This window comes from Lactuca virosa, chromosome 9 (assembly GCF_052849685.1).
Source record: "Lactuca virosa cultivar CGN04683 chromosome 9, Lactuca_virosa_CGN04683_v6, whole genome shotgun sequence".
NCBI classification, from domain to species: Eukaryota; Viridiplantae; Streptophyta; class Magnoliopsida; order Asterales; family Asteraceae; genus Lactuca; species Lactuca virosa.
In genome coordinates, this window is record NC_136434.1 from 62,596,489 (window position 1) to 62,611,738 (window position 15,250).

Sequence of the window (15,250 nt, forward strand, 5' to 3'; positions counted from 1 at the left end):
TCTATACATTGCACAACATATCCAAATCATTTATCTTATATCTCAACTACACAATAGATGATAGAGATGGCCATGGCTTGGCCTCGATTACTCTTTGCTTTTGCAATATGTGTGTTGGCAACTCTAGTCCTCGCAGATCATGATGATCATTATGTTTATGCATCACCACCGCCACTGAGCTATGATTACAAGTCACCACCGCCGCCAGTCAAATCACCTCCACCATATTATTACAAGTCACCTCCACCACCGGTAAAATCACCACCGCCACCATATTATTACAAATCTCCCCCACCACCAACTAAATCACCACCACCTTCCTACTACTACAAGTCACCACCACCACCAACAAAATCGCCTCCTCCCCATCCATACTACTACAAGTCGCCGCCACCACCGTCTAGGTCACCACCACCTCCATATATTTATAAATCACCACCACCACCACCACCATCTCCTCGTACTCCCTATATCTACAAATCTCCTCCACCACCATCACCATTGGCTCCTCCTCCTCCGTACATCTATAAATCCCCACCGCCACCTTCAATTTCACCGCCTCCTCCTTATGTTTCCAAGTCACCTCCACCACCATCTCCATCACCGCCGCCTCCTTACATCTACAAGTCTCCACCACCACCTTCACCCTCACCTCCCCCACCTTATGTATACAAATCTCCTCCCCCACCGTCACCATCGCCTCCTCCACCGTACATTTACAAATCACCACCGCCACCTTCACCTTCACCACCTCCTCCTTATGTTTACAAGTCACCTCCACCACCGTCACCATCACCGCCTCCACCATTCATTTACAAGTCGCCACCACCACCTTCACCCTCACTTCCCCCACCTTATGTATACAAATCTCCTCCTCCGCCATCACCATCACCTCCTCCTCCATACATGTACAAGTCGCCACCACCACCTTCACCTTCCCCTCCACCACCTTATGTATACAAATCTCCTCCCCCACCATCACCATCGCCTCCTCCTCCATACATTTACAAATCCCCACCGCCACCTTCACCTTCACCACCTCCTCCTTATGTTTACAAGTCACCTCCCCCACCGTCACCATCACCGCCTCCACCTTACTTTTACAAGTCGCCACCGCCACCTTTACCCTCACCTCCCCCGCCTTATGTTTACAAGTCACCTCCACCACCATCACCTTCACCGCCTCCTCCTTACATCTACAAGTCTCCACCACCACCTTCACCTTCACCTCCCCCGCCTTATGTATACAAATCTCCTCCTCCACCATCACCATCGCCTCCTCCTCCATACATCTATAAATCCCCACCACCACCTTCACCCTCACCTCCCCCGCCTTATGTATACAAATCTCCTCCTCCACCATCACCATCACCTCCTCCTCCGTACATCTATAAATCCCCACCACCACCTTCACCCTCACCTCCCCCACCTTATGTATACAAATCTCCTCCTCCACCATCACCATCGCCTCCTCCTCCATACATTTACAAATCGCCACCGCCACCTTCACCCTCACCTCCCCCACCTTATGTTTACAACTCACCTCCGCCACCGTCGCCATCACCGCCTCCTCCTTACATCTACAAGTCGCCGCCACCACCTTCACCCTCGCCTCCCCCGCCTTATGTATACAAATCTCCTCCCCCACCATCACCATCGCCTCCTCCTCCGTACATTTACAAATCCCCGCCGCCACCTTCACCTTCACCACCTCCTCCTTACATCTACAACTCTCCACCATACTATGTATAAGAAAGATATCAAGCATATTTTCAATTAACTAACTAAGTTGTTTAAACATTCTTATACACCCTGCTTGTGAATTTCAATGTTTATGGGTACCTCATTTTCTTATTTATTTGTTGCAAACGTTTATTACTTTGTGTTATAATTTACATCTCAAAAATATTATTCAATACTTTAGTTATGTATATTGGTTTTGTTTATTTATCATGTTGACGTGTTTATGCTTTCCGTTTGTAATTTATATTCCAAGTGCTCGAATCATGCATTAGTCAACGAAATGGTATTACAAGTACAATAAGGAAAGTTGCCAGTAGGTTGAAGATTCAAGTGTCAGTTTACAAAAAGTTGTAATTTATGAGTAGATTAGGGTTTTTTGAGTTGGTAGTTCAACAATGGGATCCGGTGATTGTTTCAAGAACGACCGATATTGTTGTTTATGTTGAGCATTCGCAACTGTCGAGAACAACCTAAAAAAAATCTCATAAAATTTGTGATATTTATTCATTTTGGAGTAAATACGGATATATATACACATCAAATTCCTTCGTTTCGAGGCTTTGGTTTTCTCTAATATGTATACACCTTAACTCGCAGTCCATAATACCATAAAGAAAGGCTGACACAATCCATCCGATAACCCAAGTTTTTTCTTATTTCATACCCCGTTTTCGTGACGATTTTCTAATATTTATGTCATATTTATAAGTTTTGAAAATAAACACCACCAGATTAACTTATTTCCCGGTCATAAACACAGGATTCAACATGTCAATAACATTGATCCTTCATTGGCATAAATGAACTATATGCGGATGACAACCGATTATCAACTTAATTTTCCCAATTATATACTATGCAATTTTACGAATTGAAACTGTAAAAGCGGTTTTACGGATTAAAGATAGATCTGGTCGTAACGCATATGTTAAGGGTACGTATAAGAATGAATCACAATATGATAGTTTATTTTTATATGCGAATTGCCTTCCTAAACCATATTATTTGATATTTTGCTTTTATAAACCGGACATAGTTTATAAACTTGTCGCAATATGATTATTTTTAATGGAAAGGTTATCTTCTTGAATACATTCATGATTCTGAAATGTGTACAAAAACAAGCACAGCGAGTTACGTGTAATTTTACAGATAGCATGTGTGGAAGATATGCGTCGAACTGGAAGTGCTTCCCTAGTAACTGTGTTCATCGTTTCTGACTTTAGAAGGTAATAGCGAAGGCAGTTCGTGAAGACCTGCCCGTTTAAGCAATTTACAAGAGGAAGTAATAGTCGGATAAAGAGCAACCACCATTTGTGATGTTGTGAAGCTGGTTGTGGAGTTGAATATATAGCCTTCGCATCTTTGTTATCGCGAAACAAGGTCTCTAGGTTTTGCCCAACCTGTCGGGCAGTTGCATTCTTTAATTTTTAGGATCACCTGAAGTAGAGAAAGGGAGATGGCTCCATAGCCAGTGCAGCGAGATTCAAATACCTCCCTCCAAGTGTCCTAGTTAAAACGCTCAGGATCCCGAATTAGCATGATGTAAAGTTTGATGTTTGTAATCAGATAGTGCTTTTCCGTATTGCTAGGAGAAGCCATGCGGAAGAAGCCGAGAGAGAATGTGATCGGAAGAAGAGAATAATGTGGTCTGCGGCTAGGTTCAGATGAGAGGAGAGATATAAGATTTAGAGGAGAGGATTAAGGAAATATATTTTATAAAGATAACGTCTCAGTACCGACAGCTTAGAGAAAAAAGAATAGAAAAATGGACACTCACAATCGAGTAATAAAGAATTTTGTTGTGGTCATTTTGGAAAATGTTAAAAATGTGGGTTAGAAACTTTAAGCCCCCCATTCCAGGTTCCTTTTGTGATTATCCCAATAAAATATGTGATTGCAAACGCAAAGATGCAAAGTTCTCTTAAATCTGCACACTTGGGTTTTTAACAAATCAATTGGGTTTTTAACATAACAATATTCGGTTGCTCAAGTATTGATCATGCATTGAACCTGCTGAATAAATTATTTAAATTCAATATTTTTACGTCATATGTCTGAATTCTAGTTGTCCTAGTTTTATGATAAGATATATGATTTCTGACAATTATTTTGCTGGTTACACACCCATATATGATTTATAACTTTGATTAATTCGGTATTTTGTCTGACATCGACAAACAATTAACATTATGATATGTAAATAATGTATTTGACTTTTATAAGATTGTTTATAAAGGTTGTTGTTGAAAATGTCAAATAATATTTGACCAATTCTTGGCCTACATGAACAATATGTAAGTGACTCCCAAGTCCCAAGTATCCAACTTCATTTTCCGAATTTAATACTATGCAATCTGATGGAATTGAAACTATAAAAGGGGGTCTATACATTGCACAACATATCCAAATCATTTATCTTATATCTCAACTACACAATAGATGATAGAGATGGCCATGGCTTGGCCTCGATTACTCTTTGCTTTTGCAATATGTGTGTTGGCAACTCTAGTCCTCGCAGATCATGATGATCATTATGTTTATGCATCACCACCGCCACTGAGCTATGATTACAAGTCACCACCGCCGCCAGTCAAATCACCTCCACCATATTATTACAAGTCACCTCCACCACCGGTAAAATCACCACCGCCACCATATTATTACAAATCTCCCCCACCACCAACTAAATCACCACCACCTTCCTACTACTACAAGTCACCACCACCACCAACAAAATCGCCTCCTCCCCATCCATACTACTACAAGTCGCCGCCACCACCGTCTAGGTCACCACCACCTCCATATATTTATAAATCACCACCACCACCACCACCATCTCCTCGTACTCCCTATATCTACAAATCTCCTCCACCACCATCACCATTGGCTCCTCCTCCTCCGTACATCTATAAATCCCCACCGCCACCTTCAATTTCACCGCCTCCTCCTTATGTTTCCAAGTCACCTCCACCACCATCTCCATCACCGCCGCCTCCTTACATCTACAAGTCTCCACCACCACCTTCACCCTCACCTCCCCCACCTTATGTATACAAATCTCCTCCCCCACCGTCACCATCGCCTCCTCCACCGTACATTTACAAATCACCACCGCCACCTTCACCTTCACCACCTCCTCCTTATGTTTACAAGTCACCTCCACCACCGTCACCATCACCGCCTCCACCATTCATTTACAAGTCGCCACCACCACCTTCACCCTCACTTCCCCCACCTTATGTATACAAATCTCCTCCTCCGCCATCACCATCACCTCCTCCTCCATACATGTACAAGTCGCCACCACCACCTTCACCTTCCCCTCCACCACCTTATGTATACAAATCTCCTCCCCCACCATCACCATCGCCTCCTCCTCCATACATTTACAAATCCCCACCGCCACCTTCACCTTCACCACCTCCTCCTTATGTTTACAAGTCACCTCCCCCACCGTCACCATCACCGCCTCCACCTTACTTTTACAAGTCGCCACCGCCACCTTTACCCTCACCTCCCCCGCCTTATGTTTACAAGTCACCTCCACCACCATCACCTTCACCGCCTCCTCCTTACATCTACAAGTCTCCACCACCACCTTCACCTTCACCTCCCCCGCCTTATGTATACAAATCTCCTCCTCCACCATCACCATCGCCTCCTCCTCCATACATCTATAAATCCCCACCACCACCTTCACCCTCACCTCCCCCGCCTTATGTATACAAATCTCCTCCTCCACCATCACCATCACCTCCTCCTCCGTACATCTATAAATCCCCACCACCACCTTCACCCTCACCTCCCCCACCTTATGTATACAAATCTCCTCCTCCACCATCACCATCGCCTCCTCCTCCATACATTTACAAATCGCCACCGCCACCTTCACCCTCACCTCCCCCACCTTATGTTTACAACTCACCTCCGCCACCGTCGCCATCACCGCCTCCTCCTTACATCTACAAGTCGCCGCCACCACCTTCACCCTCGCCTCCCCCGCCTTATGTATACAAATCTCCTCCCCCACCATCACCATCGCCTCCTCCTCCGTACATTTACAAATCCCCGCCGCCACCTTCACCTTCACCACCTCCTCCTTACATCTACAACTCTCCACCATACTATGTATAAGAAAGATATCAAGCATATTTTCAATTAACTAACTAAGTTGTTTAAACATTCTTATACACCCTGCTTGTGAATTTCAATGTTTATGGGTACCTCATTTTCTTATTTATTTGTTGCAAACGTTTATTACTTTGTGTTATAATTTACATCTCAAAAATATTATTCAATACTTTAGTTATGTATATTGGTTTTGTTTATTTATCATGTTGACGTGTTTATGCTTTCCGTTTGTAATTTATATTCCAAGTGCTCGAATCATGCATTAGTCAACGAAATGGTATTACAAGTACAATAAGGAAAGTTGCCAGTAGGTTGAAGATTCAAGTGTCAGTTTACAAAAAGTTGTAATTTATGAGTAGATTAGGGTTTTTTGAGTTGGTAGTTCAACAATGGGATCCGGTGATTGTTTCAAGAACGACCGATATTGTTGTTTATGTTGAGCATTCGCAACTGTCGAGAACAACCTAAAAAAAATCTCATAAAATTTGTGATATTTATTCATTTTGGAGTAAATACGGATATATATACACATCAAATTCCTTCGTTTCGAGGCTTTGGTTTTCTCTAATATGTATACACCTTAACTCGCAGTCCATAATACCATAAAGAAAGGCTGACACAATCCATCCGATAACCCAAGTTTTTTCTTATTTCATACCCCGTTTTCGTGACGATTTTCTAATATTTATGTCATATTTATAAGTTTTGAAAATAAACACCACCAGATTAACTTATTTCCCGGTCATAAACACAGGATTCAACATGTCAATAACATTGATCCTTCATTGGCATAAATGAACTATATGCGGATGACAACCGATTATCAACTTAATTTTCCCAATTATATACTATGCAATTTTACGAATTGAAACTGTAAAAGCGGTTTTACGGATTAAAGATAGATCTGGTCGTAACGCATATGTTAAGGGTACGTATAAGAATGAATCACAATATGATAGTTTATTTTTATATGCGAATTGCCTTCCTAAACCATATTATTTGATATTTTGCTTTTATAAACCGGACATAGTTTATAAACTTGTCGCAATATGATTATTTTTAATGGAAAGGTTATCTTCTTGAATACATTCATGATTCTGAAATGTGTACAAAAACAAGCACAGCGAGTTACGTGTAATTTTACAGATAGCATGTGTGGAAGATATGCGTCGAACTGGAAGTGCTTCCCTAGTAACTGTGTTCATCGTTTCTGACTTTAGAAGGTAATAGCGAAGGCAGTTCGTGAAGACCTGCCCGTTTAAGCAATTTACAAGAGGAAGTAATAGTCGGATAAAGAGCAACCACCATTTGTGATGTTGTGAAGCTGGTTGTGGAGTTGAATATATAGCCTTCGCATCTTTGTTATCGCGAAACAAGGTCTCTAGGTTTTGCCCAACCTGTCGGGCAGTTGCATTCTTTAATTTTTAGGATCACCTGAAGTAGAGAAAGGGAGATGGCTCCATAGCCAGTGCAGCGAGATTCAAATACCTCCCTCCAAGTGTCCTAGTTAAAACGCTCAGGATCCCGAATTAGCATGATGTAAAGTTTGATGTTTGTAATCAGATAGTGCTTTTCCGTATTGCTAGGAGAAGCCATGCGGAAGAAGCCGAGAGAGAATGTGATCGGAAGAAGAGAATAATGTGGTCTGCGGCTAGGTTCAGATGAGAGGAGAGATATAAGATTTAGAGGAGAGGATTAAGGAAATATATTTTATAAAGATAACGTCTCAGTACCGACAGCTTAGAGAAAAAAGAATAGAAAAATGGACACTCACAATCGAGTAATAAAGAATTTTGTTGTGGTCATTTTGGAAAATGTTAAAAATGTGGGTTAGAAACTTTAAGCCCCCCATTCCAGGTTCCTTTTGTGATTATCCCAATAAAATATGTGATTGCAAACGCAAAGATGCAAAGTTCTCTTAAATCTGCACACTTGGGTTTTTAACAAATCAATTGGGTTTTTAACATAACAATATTCGGTTGCTCAAGTATTGATCATGCATTGAACCTGCTGAATAAATTATTTAAATTCAATATTTTTACGTCATATGTCTGAATTCTAGTTGTCCTAGTTTTATGATAAGATATATGATTTCTGACAATTATTTTGCTGGTTACACACCCATATATGATTTATAACTTTGATTAATTCGGTATTTTGTCTGACATCGACAAACAATTAACATTATGATATGTAAATAATGTATTTGACTTTTATAAGATTGTTTATAAAGGTTGTTGTTGAAAATGTCAAATAATATTTGACCAATTCTTGGCCTACATGAACAATATGTAAGTGACTCCCAAGTCCCAAGTATCCAACTTCATTTTCCGAATTTAATACTATGCAATCTGATGGAATTGAAACTATAAAAGGGGGTCTATACATTGCACAACATATCCAAATCATTTATCTTATATCTCAACTACACAATAGATGATAGAGATGGCCATGGCTTGGCCTCGATTACTCTTTGCTTTTGCAATATGTGTGTTGGCAACTCTAGTCCTCGCAGATCATGATGATCATTATGTTTATGCATCACCACCGCCACTGAGCTATGATTACAAGTCACCACCGCCGCCAGTCAAATCACCTCCACCATATTATTACAAGTCACCTCCACCACCGGTAAAATCACCACCGCCACCATATTATTACAAATCTCCCCCACCACCAACTAAATCACCACCACCTTCCTACTACTACAAGTCACCACCACCACCAACAAAATCGCCTCCTCCCCATCCATACTACTACAAGTCGCCGCCACCACCGTCTAGGTCACCACCACCTCCATATATTTATAAATCACCACCACCACCACCACCATCTCCTCGTACTCCCTATATCTACAAATCTCCTCCACCACCATCACCATTGGCTCCTCCTCCTCCGTACATCTATAAATCCCCACCGCCACCTTCAATTTCACCGCCTCCTCCTTATGTTTCCAAGTCACCTCCACCACCATCTCCATCACCGCCGCCTCCTTACATCTACAAGTCTCCACCACCACCTTCACCCTCACCTCCCCCACCTTATGTATACAAATCTCCTCCCCCACCGTCACCATCGCCTCCTCCACCGTACATTTACAAATCACCACCGCCACCTTCACCTTCACCACCTCCTCCTTATGTTTACAAGTCACCTCCACCACCGTCACCATCACCGCCTCCACCATTCATTTACAAGTCGCCACCACCACCTTCACCCTCACTTCCCCCACCTTATGTATACAAATCTCCTCCTCCGCCATCACCATCACCTCCTCCTCCATACATGTACAAGTCGCCACCACCACCTTCACCTTCCCCTCCACCACCTTATGTATACAAATCTCCTCCCCCACCATCACCATCGCCTCCTCCTCCATACATTTACAAATCCCCACCGCCACCTTCACCTTCACCACCTCCTCCTTATGTTTACAAGTCACCTCCCCCACCGTCACCATCACCGCCTCCACCTTACTTTTACAAGTCGCCACCGCCACCTTTACCCTCACCTCCCCCGCCTTATGTTTACAAGTCACCTCCACCACCATCACCTTCACCGCCTCCTCCTTACATCTACAAGTCTCCACCACCACCTTCACCTTCACCTCCCCCGCCTTATGTATACAAATCTCCTCCTCCACCATCACCATCGCCTCCTCCTCCATACATCTATAAATCCCCACCACCACCTTCACCCTCACCTCCCCCGCCTTATGTATACAAATCTCCTCCTCCACCATCACCATCACCTCCTCCTCCGTACATCTATAAATCCCCACCACCACCTTCACCCTCACCTCCCCCACCTTATGTATACAAATCTCCTCCTCCACCATCACCATCGCCTCCTCCTCCATACATTTACAAATCGCCACCGCCACCTTCACCCTCACCTCCCCCACCTTATGTTTACAACTCACCTCCGCCACCGTCGCCATCACCGCCTCCTCCTTACATCTACAAGTCGCCGCCACCACCTTCACCCTCGCCTCCCCCGCCTTATGTATACAAATCTCCTCCCCCACCATCACCATCGCCTCCTCCTCCGTACATTTACAAATCCCCGCCGCCACCTTCACCTTCACCACCTCCTCCTTACATCTACAACTCTCCACCATACTACGTATAAGAAAGATATCAAGCATATTTTCAATTAACTAACTAAGTTGTTTAAACATTCTTATACACCCTGCTTGTGAATTTCAATGTTTATGGGTACCTCATTTTCTTATTTATTTGTTGCAAACGTTTATTACTTTGTGTTATAATTTACATCTCAAAAATATTATTCAATACTTTAGTTATGTATATTGGTTTTGTTTATTTATCATGTTGACGTGTTTATGCTTTCCGTTTGTAATTTATATTCCAAGTGCTCGAATCATGCATTAGTCAACGAAATGGTATTACAAGTACAATAAGGAAAGTTGCCAGTAGGTTGAAGATTCAAGTGTCAGTTTACAAAAAGTTGTAATTTATGAGTAGATTAGGGTTTTTTGAGTTGGTAGTTCAACAATGGGATCCGGTGATTGTTTCAAGAACGACCGATATTGTTGTTTATGTTGAGCATTCGCAACTGTCGAGAACAACCTAAAAAAAATCTCATAAAATTTGTGATATTTATTCATTTTGGAGTAAATACGGATATATATACACATCAAATTCCTTCGTTTCGAGGCTTTGGTTTTCTCTAATATGTATACACCTTAACTCGCAGTCCATAATACCATAAAGAAAGGTTGACACAATCCATCCGATAACCCAAGTTTTTTCTTATTTCATACCCCGTTTTCGTGACGATTTTCTAATATTTATGTCATATTTATAAGTTTTGAAAATAAACACCACCAGATTAACTTATTTCCCGGTCATAAACACAGGATTCAACATGTCAATAACATTGATCCTTCATTGGCATAAATGAACTATATGCGGATGACAACCGATTATCAACTTAATTTTCCCAATTATATACTATGCAATTTTACGAATTGAAACTGTAAAAGTGGTTTTACGGATTAAAGATAGATCTGGTCGTAACGCATATGTTAAGGGTACGTATAAGAATGAATCACAATATGATAGTTTATTTTTATATGCGAATTGCCTTCCTAAACCATATTATTTGATATTTTGCTTTTATAAACCGGACATAGTTTATAAACTTGTCGCAATATGATTATTTTTAATGGAAAGGTTATCTTCTTGAATACATTCATGATTCTGAAATGTGTACAAAAACAAGCACAGCGAGTTACGTGTAATTTTACAGATAGCATGTGTGGAAGATATGCGTCGAACTGGAAGTGCTTCCCTAGTAACTGTCTTCATCGTTTCTGACTTTAGAAGGTAATAGCGAAGGCAGTTCGTGAAGACCTGCCCGTTTAAGCAATTTACAAGAGGAAGTAATAGTCGGATAAAGAGCAACCACCATTTGTGATGTTGTGAAGCTGGTTGTGGAGTTGAATATATAGCCTTCGCATCTTTGTTATCGCGAAACAAGGTCCCTAGGTTTTGCCCAACCTGTCGAGCAGTTGCATTCTTTAATTTTTAGGATCACCTGAAGTAGAGAAAGGGAGATGGCTCCATAGCCAGTGCAGCGAGATTCAAATACCTCCCTCCAAGTGTCCTAGTTAAAACGCTCAGGATCCCGAATTAGCATGATGTAAAGTTTGATGTTTGTAATCAGATAGTGCTTTTCCGTATTGCTAGGAGAAGCCATGCGGAAGAAGCCGAGAGAGAATGTGATCGGAAGAAGAGAATAATGTGGTCTGCGGCTAGGTTCAGATGAGAGGAGAGATATAAGATTTAGAGGAGAGGATTAAGGAAATATATTTTATAAAGATAACGTCTCAGTACCGACAGCTTAGAGAAAAAAGAATAGAAAAATGGACACTCACAATCGAGTAATAAAGAATTTTGTTGTGGTCATTTTGGAAAATGTTAAAAATGTGGGTTAGAAACTTTAAGCCCCCCATTCCAGGTTCCTTTTGTGATTATCCCAATAAAATATGTGATTGCAAACGCAAAGATGCAAAGTTCTCTTAAATCTGCACACTTGGGTTTTTAACAAATCAATTGGGTTTTTAACATAACAATATTCGGTTGCTCAAGTATTGATCATGCATTGAACCTGCTGAATAAATTATTTAAATTCAATATTTTTACGTCATATGTCTGAATTCTAGTTGTCCTAGTTTTATGATAAGATATATGATTTCTGACAATTATTTTGCTGGTTACACACCCATATATGATTTATAACTTTGATTAATTCGGTATTTTGTCTGACATCGACAAACAATTAACATTATGATATGTAAATAATGTATTTGACTTTTATAAGATTGTTTATAAAGGTTGTTGTTGAAAATGTCAAATAATATTTGACCAATTCTTGGCCTACATGAACAATATGTAAGTGACTCCCAAGTCCCAAGTATCCAACTTCATTTTCCGAATTTAATACTATGCAATCTGATGGAATTGAAACTATAAAAGGGGGTCTATACATTGCACAACATATCCAAATCATTTATCTTATATCTCAACTACACAATAGATGATAGAGATGGCCATGGCTTGGCCTCGATTACTCTTTGCTTTTGCAATATGTGTGTTGGCAACTCTAGTCCTCGCAGATCATGATGATCATTATGTTTATGCATCACCACCGCCACTGAGCTATGATTACAAGTCACCACCGCCGCCAGTCAAATCACCTCCACCATATTATTACAAGTCACCTCCACCACCGGTAAAATCACCACCGCCACCATATTATTACAAATCTCCCCCACCACCAACTAAATCACCACCACCTTCCTACTACTACAAGTCACCACCACCACCAACAAAATCGCCTCCTCCCCATCCATACTACTACAAGTCGCCGCCACCACCGTCTAGGTCACCACCACCTCCATATATTTATAAATCACCACCACCACCACCACCATCTCCTCGTACTCCCTATATCTACAAATCTCCTCCACCACCATCACCATTGGCTCCTCCTCCTCCGTACATCTATAAATCCCCACCGCCACCTTCAATTTCACCGCCTCCTCCTTATGTTTCCAAGTCACCTCCACCACCATCTCCATCACCGCCGCCTCCTTACATCTACAAGTCTCCACCACCACCTTCACCCTCACCTCCCCCACCTTATGTATACAAATCTCCTCCCCCACCGTCACCATCGCCTCCTCCACCGTACATTTACAAATCACCACCGCCACCTTCACCTTCACCACCTCCTCCTTATGTTTACAAGTCACCTCCACCACCGTCACCATCACCGCCTCCACCATTCATTTACAAGTCGCCACCACCACCTTCACCCTCACTTCCCCCACCTTATGTATACAAATCTCCTCCTCCGCCATCACCATCACCTCCTCCTCCATACATGTACAAGTCGCCACCACCACCTTCACCTTCCCCTCCACCACCTTATGTATACAAATCTCCTCCCCCACCATCACCATCGCCTCCTCCTCCATACATTTACAAATCCCCACCGCCACCTTCACCTTCACCACCTCCTCCTTATGTTTACAAGTCACCTCCCCCACCGTCACCATCACCGCCTCCACCTTACTTTTACAAGTCGCCACCGCCACCTTTACCCTCACCTCCCCCGCCTTATGTTTACAAGTCACCTCCACCACCATCACCTTCACCGCCTCCTCCTTACATCTACAAGTCTCCACCACCACCTTCACCTTCACCTCCCCCGCCTTATGTATACAAATCTCCTCCTCCACCATCACCATCGCCTCCTCCTCCATACATCTATAAATCCCCACCACCACCTTCACCCTCACCTCCCCCGCCTTATGTATACAAATCTCCTCCTCCACCATCACCATCACCTCCTCCTCCGTACATCTATAAATCCCCACCACCACCTTCACCCTCACCTCCCCCACCTTATGTATACAAATCTCCTCCTCCACCATCACCATCGCCTCCTCCTCCATACATTTACAAATCGCCACCGCCACCTTCACCCTCACCTCCCCCACCTTATGTTTACAACTCACCTCCGCCACCGTCGCCATCACCGCCTCCTCCTTACATCTACAAGTCGCCGCCACCACCTTCACCCTCGCCTCCCCCGCCTTATGTATACAAATCTCCTCCCCCACCATCACCATCGCCTCCTCCTCCGTACATTTACAAATCCCCGCCGCCACCTTCACCTTCACCACCTCCTCCTTACATCTACAACTCTCCACCATACTATGTATAAGAAAGATATCAAGCATATTTTCAATTAACTAACTAAGTTGTTTAAACATTCTTATACACCCTGCTTGTGAATTTCAATGTTTATGGGTACCTCATTTTCTTATTTATTTGTTGCAAACGTTTATTACTTTGTGTTATAATTTACATCTCAAAAATATTATTCAATACTTTAGTTATGTATATTGGTTTTGTTTATTTATCATGTTGACGTGTTTATGCTTTCCGTTTGTAATTTATATTCCAAGTGCTCGAATCATGCATTAGTCAACGAAATGGTATTACAAGTACAATAAGGAAAGTTGCCAGTAGGTTGAAGATTCAAGTGTCAGTTTACAAAAAGTTGTAATTTATGAGTAGATTAGGGTTTTTTGAGTTGGTAGTTCAACAATGGGATCCGGTGATTGTTTCAAGAACGACCGATATTGTTGTTTATGTTGAGCATTCGCAACTGTCGAGAACAACCTAAAAAAAATCTCATAAAATTTGTGATATTTATTCATTTTGGAGTAAATACGGATATATATACACATCAAATTCCTTCGTTTCGAGGCTTTGGTTTTCTCTAATATGTATACACCTTAACTCGCAGTCCATAATACCATAAAGAAAGGCTGACACAATCCATCCGATAACCCAAGTTTTTTCTTATTTCATACCCCGTTTTCGTGACGATTTTCTAATATTTATGTCATATTTATAAGTTTTGAAAATAAACACCACCAGATTAACTTATTTCCCGGTCATAAACACAGGATTCAACATGTCAATAACATTGATCCTTCATTGGCATAAATGAACTATATGCGGATGACAACCGATTATCAACTTAATTTTCCCAATTATATACTATGCAATTTTACGAATTGAAACTGTAAAAGCGGTTTTACGGATTAAAGATAGATCTGGTCGTAACGCATATGTTAAGGGTACGTATAAGAATGAATCACAATATGATAGTTTATTTTTATATGCGAATTGCCTTCCTAAACCATATTATTTGATATTTTGCTTTTATAAACCGGACATAGTTTATAAACTTGTCGCAATATGATTATTTTTAATGGAAAGGTTATCTTCTTGAATACATTCATGATTCTGAAATGTGTACAAAAACA

General features: G+C 41.6%; 4 protein-coding genes across 4 annotated transcripts; all 4 read left to right on the forward strand.

Annotated features, from left to right (window-relative positions):
- Positions 1 to 1,931, forward strand: LOC145138630 (uncharacterized). Its single transcript, XM_079072680.1, has one exon. It carries the CDS (start codon positions 58 to 60, stop codon positions 1,750 to 1,752), a length of 1,695 nt encoding a protein of 564 aa, XP_078928806.1. The 5' UTR covers positions 1 to 57; the 3' UTR covers positions 1,753 to 1,931.
- A 2,197-nt stretch (positions 1,932 to 4,128) lies between these two features.
- LOC145138628 (uncharacterized) lies at positions 4,129 to 6,059 on the forward strand. Its single transcript, XM_079072678.1, has one exon. The coding sequence runs from the start codon at positions 4,186 to 4,188 to the stop codon at positions 5,878 to 5,880; it is 1,695 nt and encodes a 564-aa protein (XP_078928804.1). The 5' UTR covers positions 4,129 to 4,185; the 3' UTR covers positions 5,881 to 6,059.
- A 2,197-nt stretch (positions 6,060 to 8,256) lies between these two features.
- On the forward strand, positions 8,257 to 10,187 carry LOC145138599 (uncharacterized). Its single transcript, XM_079072655.1, has one exon. The coding sequence runs from the start codon at positions 8,314 to 8,316 to the stop codon at positions 10,006 to 10,008; it is 1,695 nt and encodes a 564-aa protein (XP_078928781.1). The 5' UTR covers positions 8,257 to 8,313; the 3' UTR covers positions 10,009 to 10,187.
- A 2,197-nt stretch (positions 10,188 to 12,384) lies between these two features.
- LOC145138629 (uncharacterized) lies at positions 12,385 to 14,315 on the forward strand. Its single transcript, XM_079072679.1, has one exon. It carries the CDS (start codon positions 12,442 to 12,444, stop codon positions 14,134 to 14,136), a length of 1,695 nt encoding a protein of 564 aa, XP_078928805.1. The 5' UTR covers positions 12,385 to 12,441; the 3' UTR covers positions 14,137 to 14,315.
- The last annotated feature ends 935 nt before the right edge of the window (positions 14,316 to 15,250 follow it).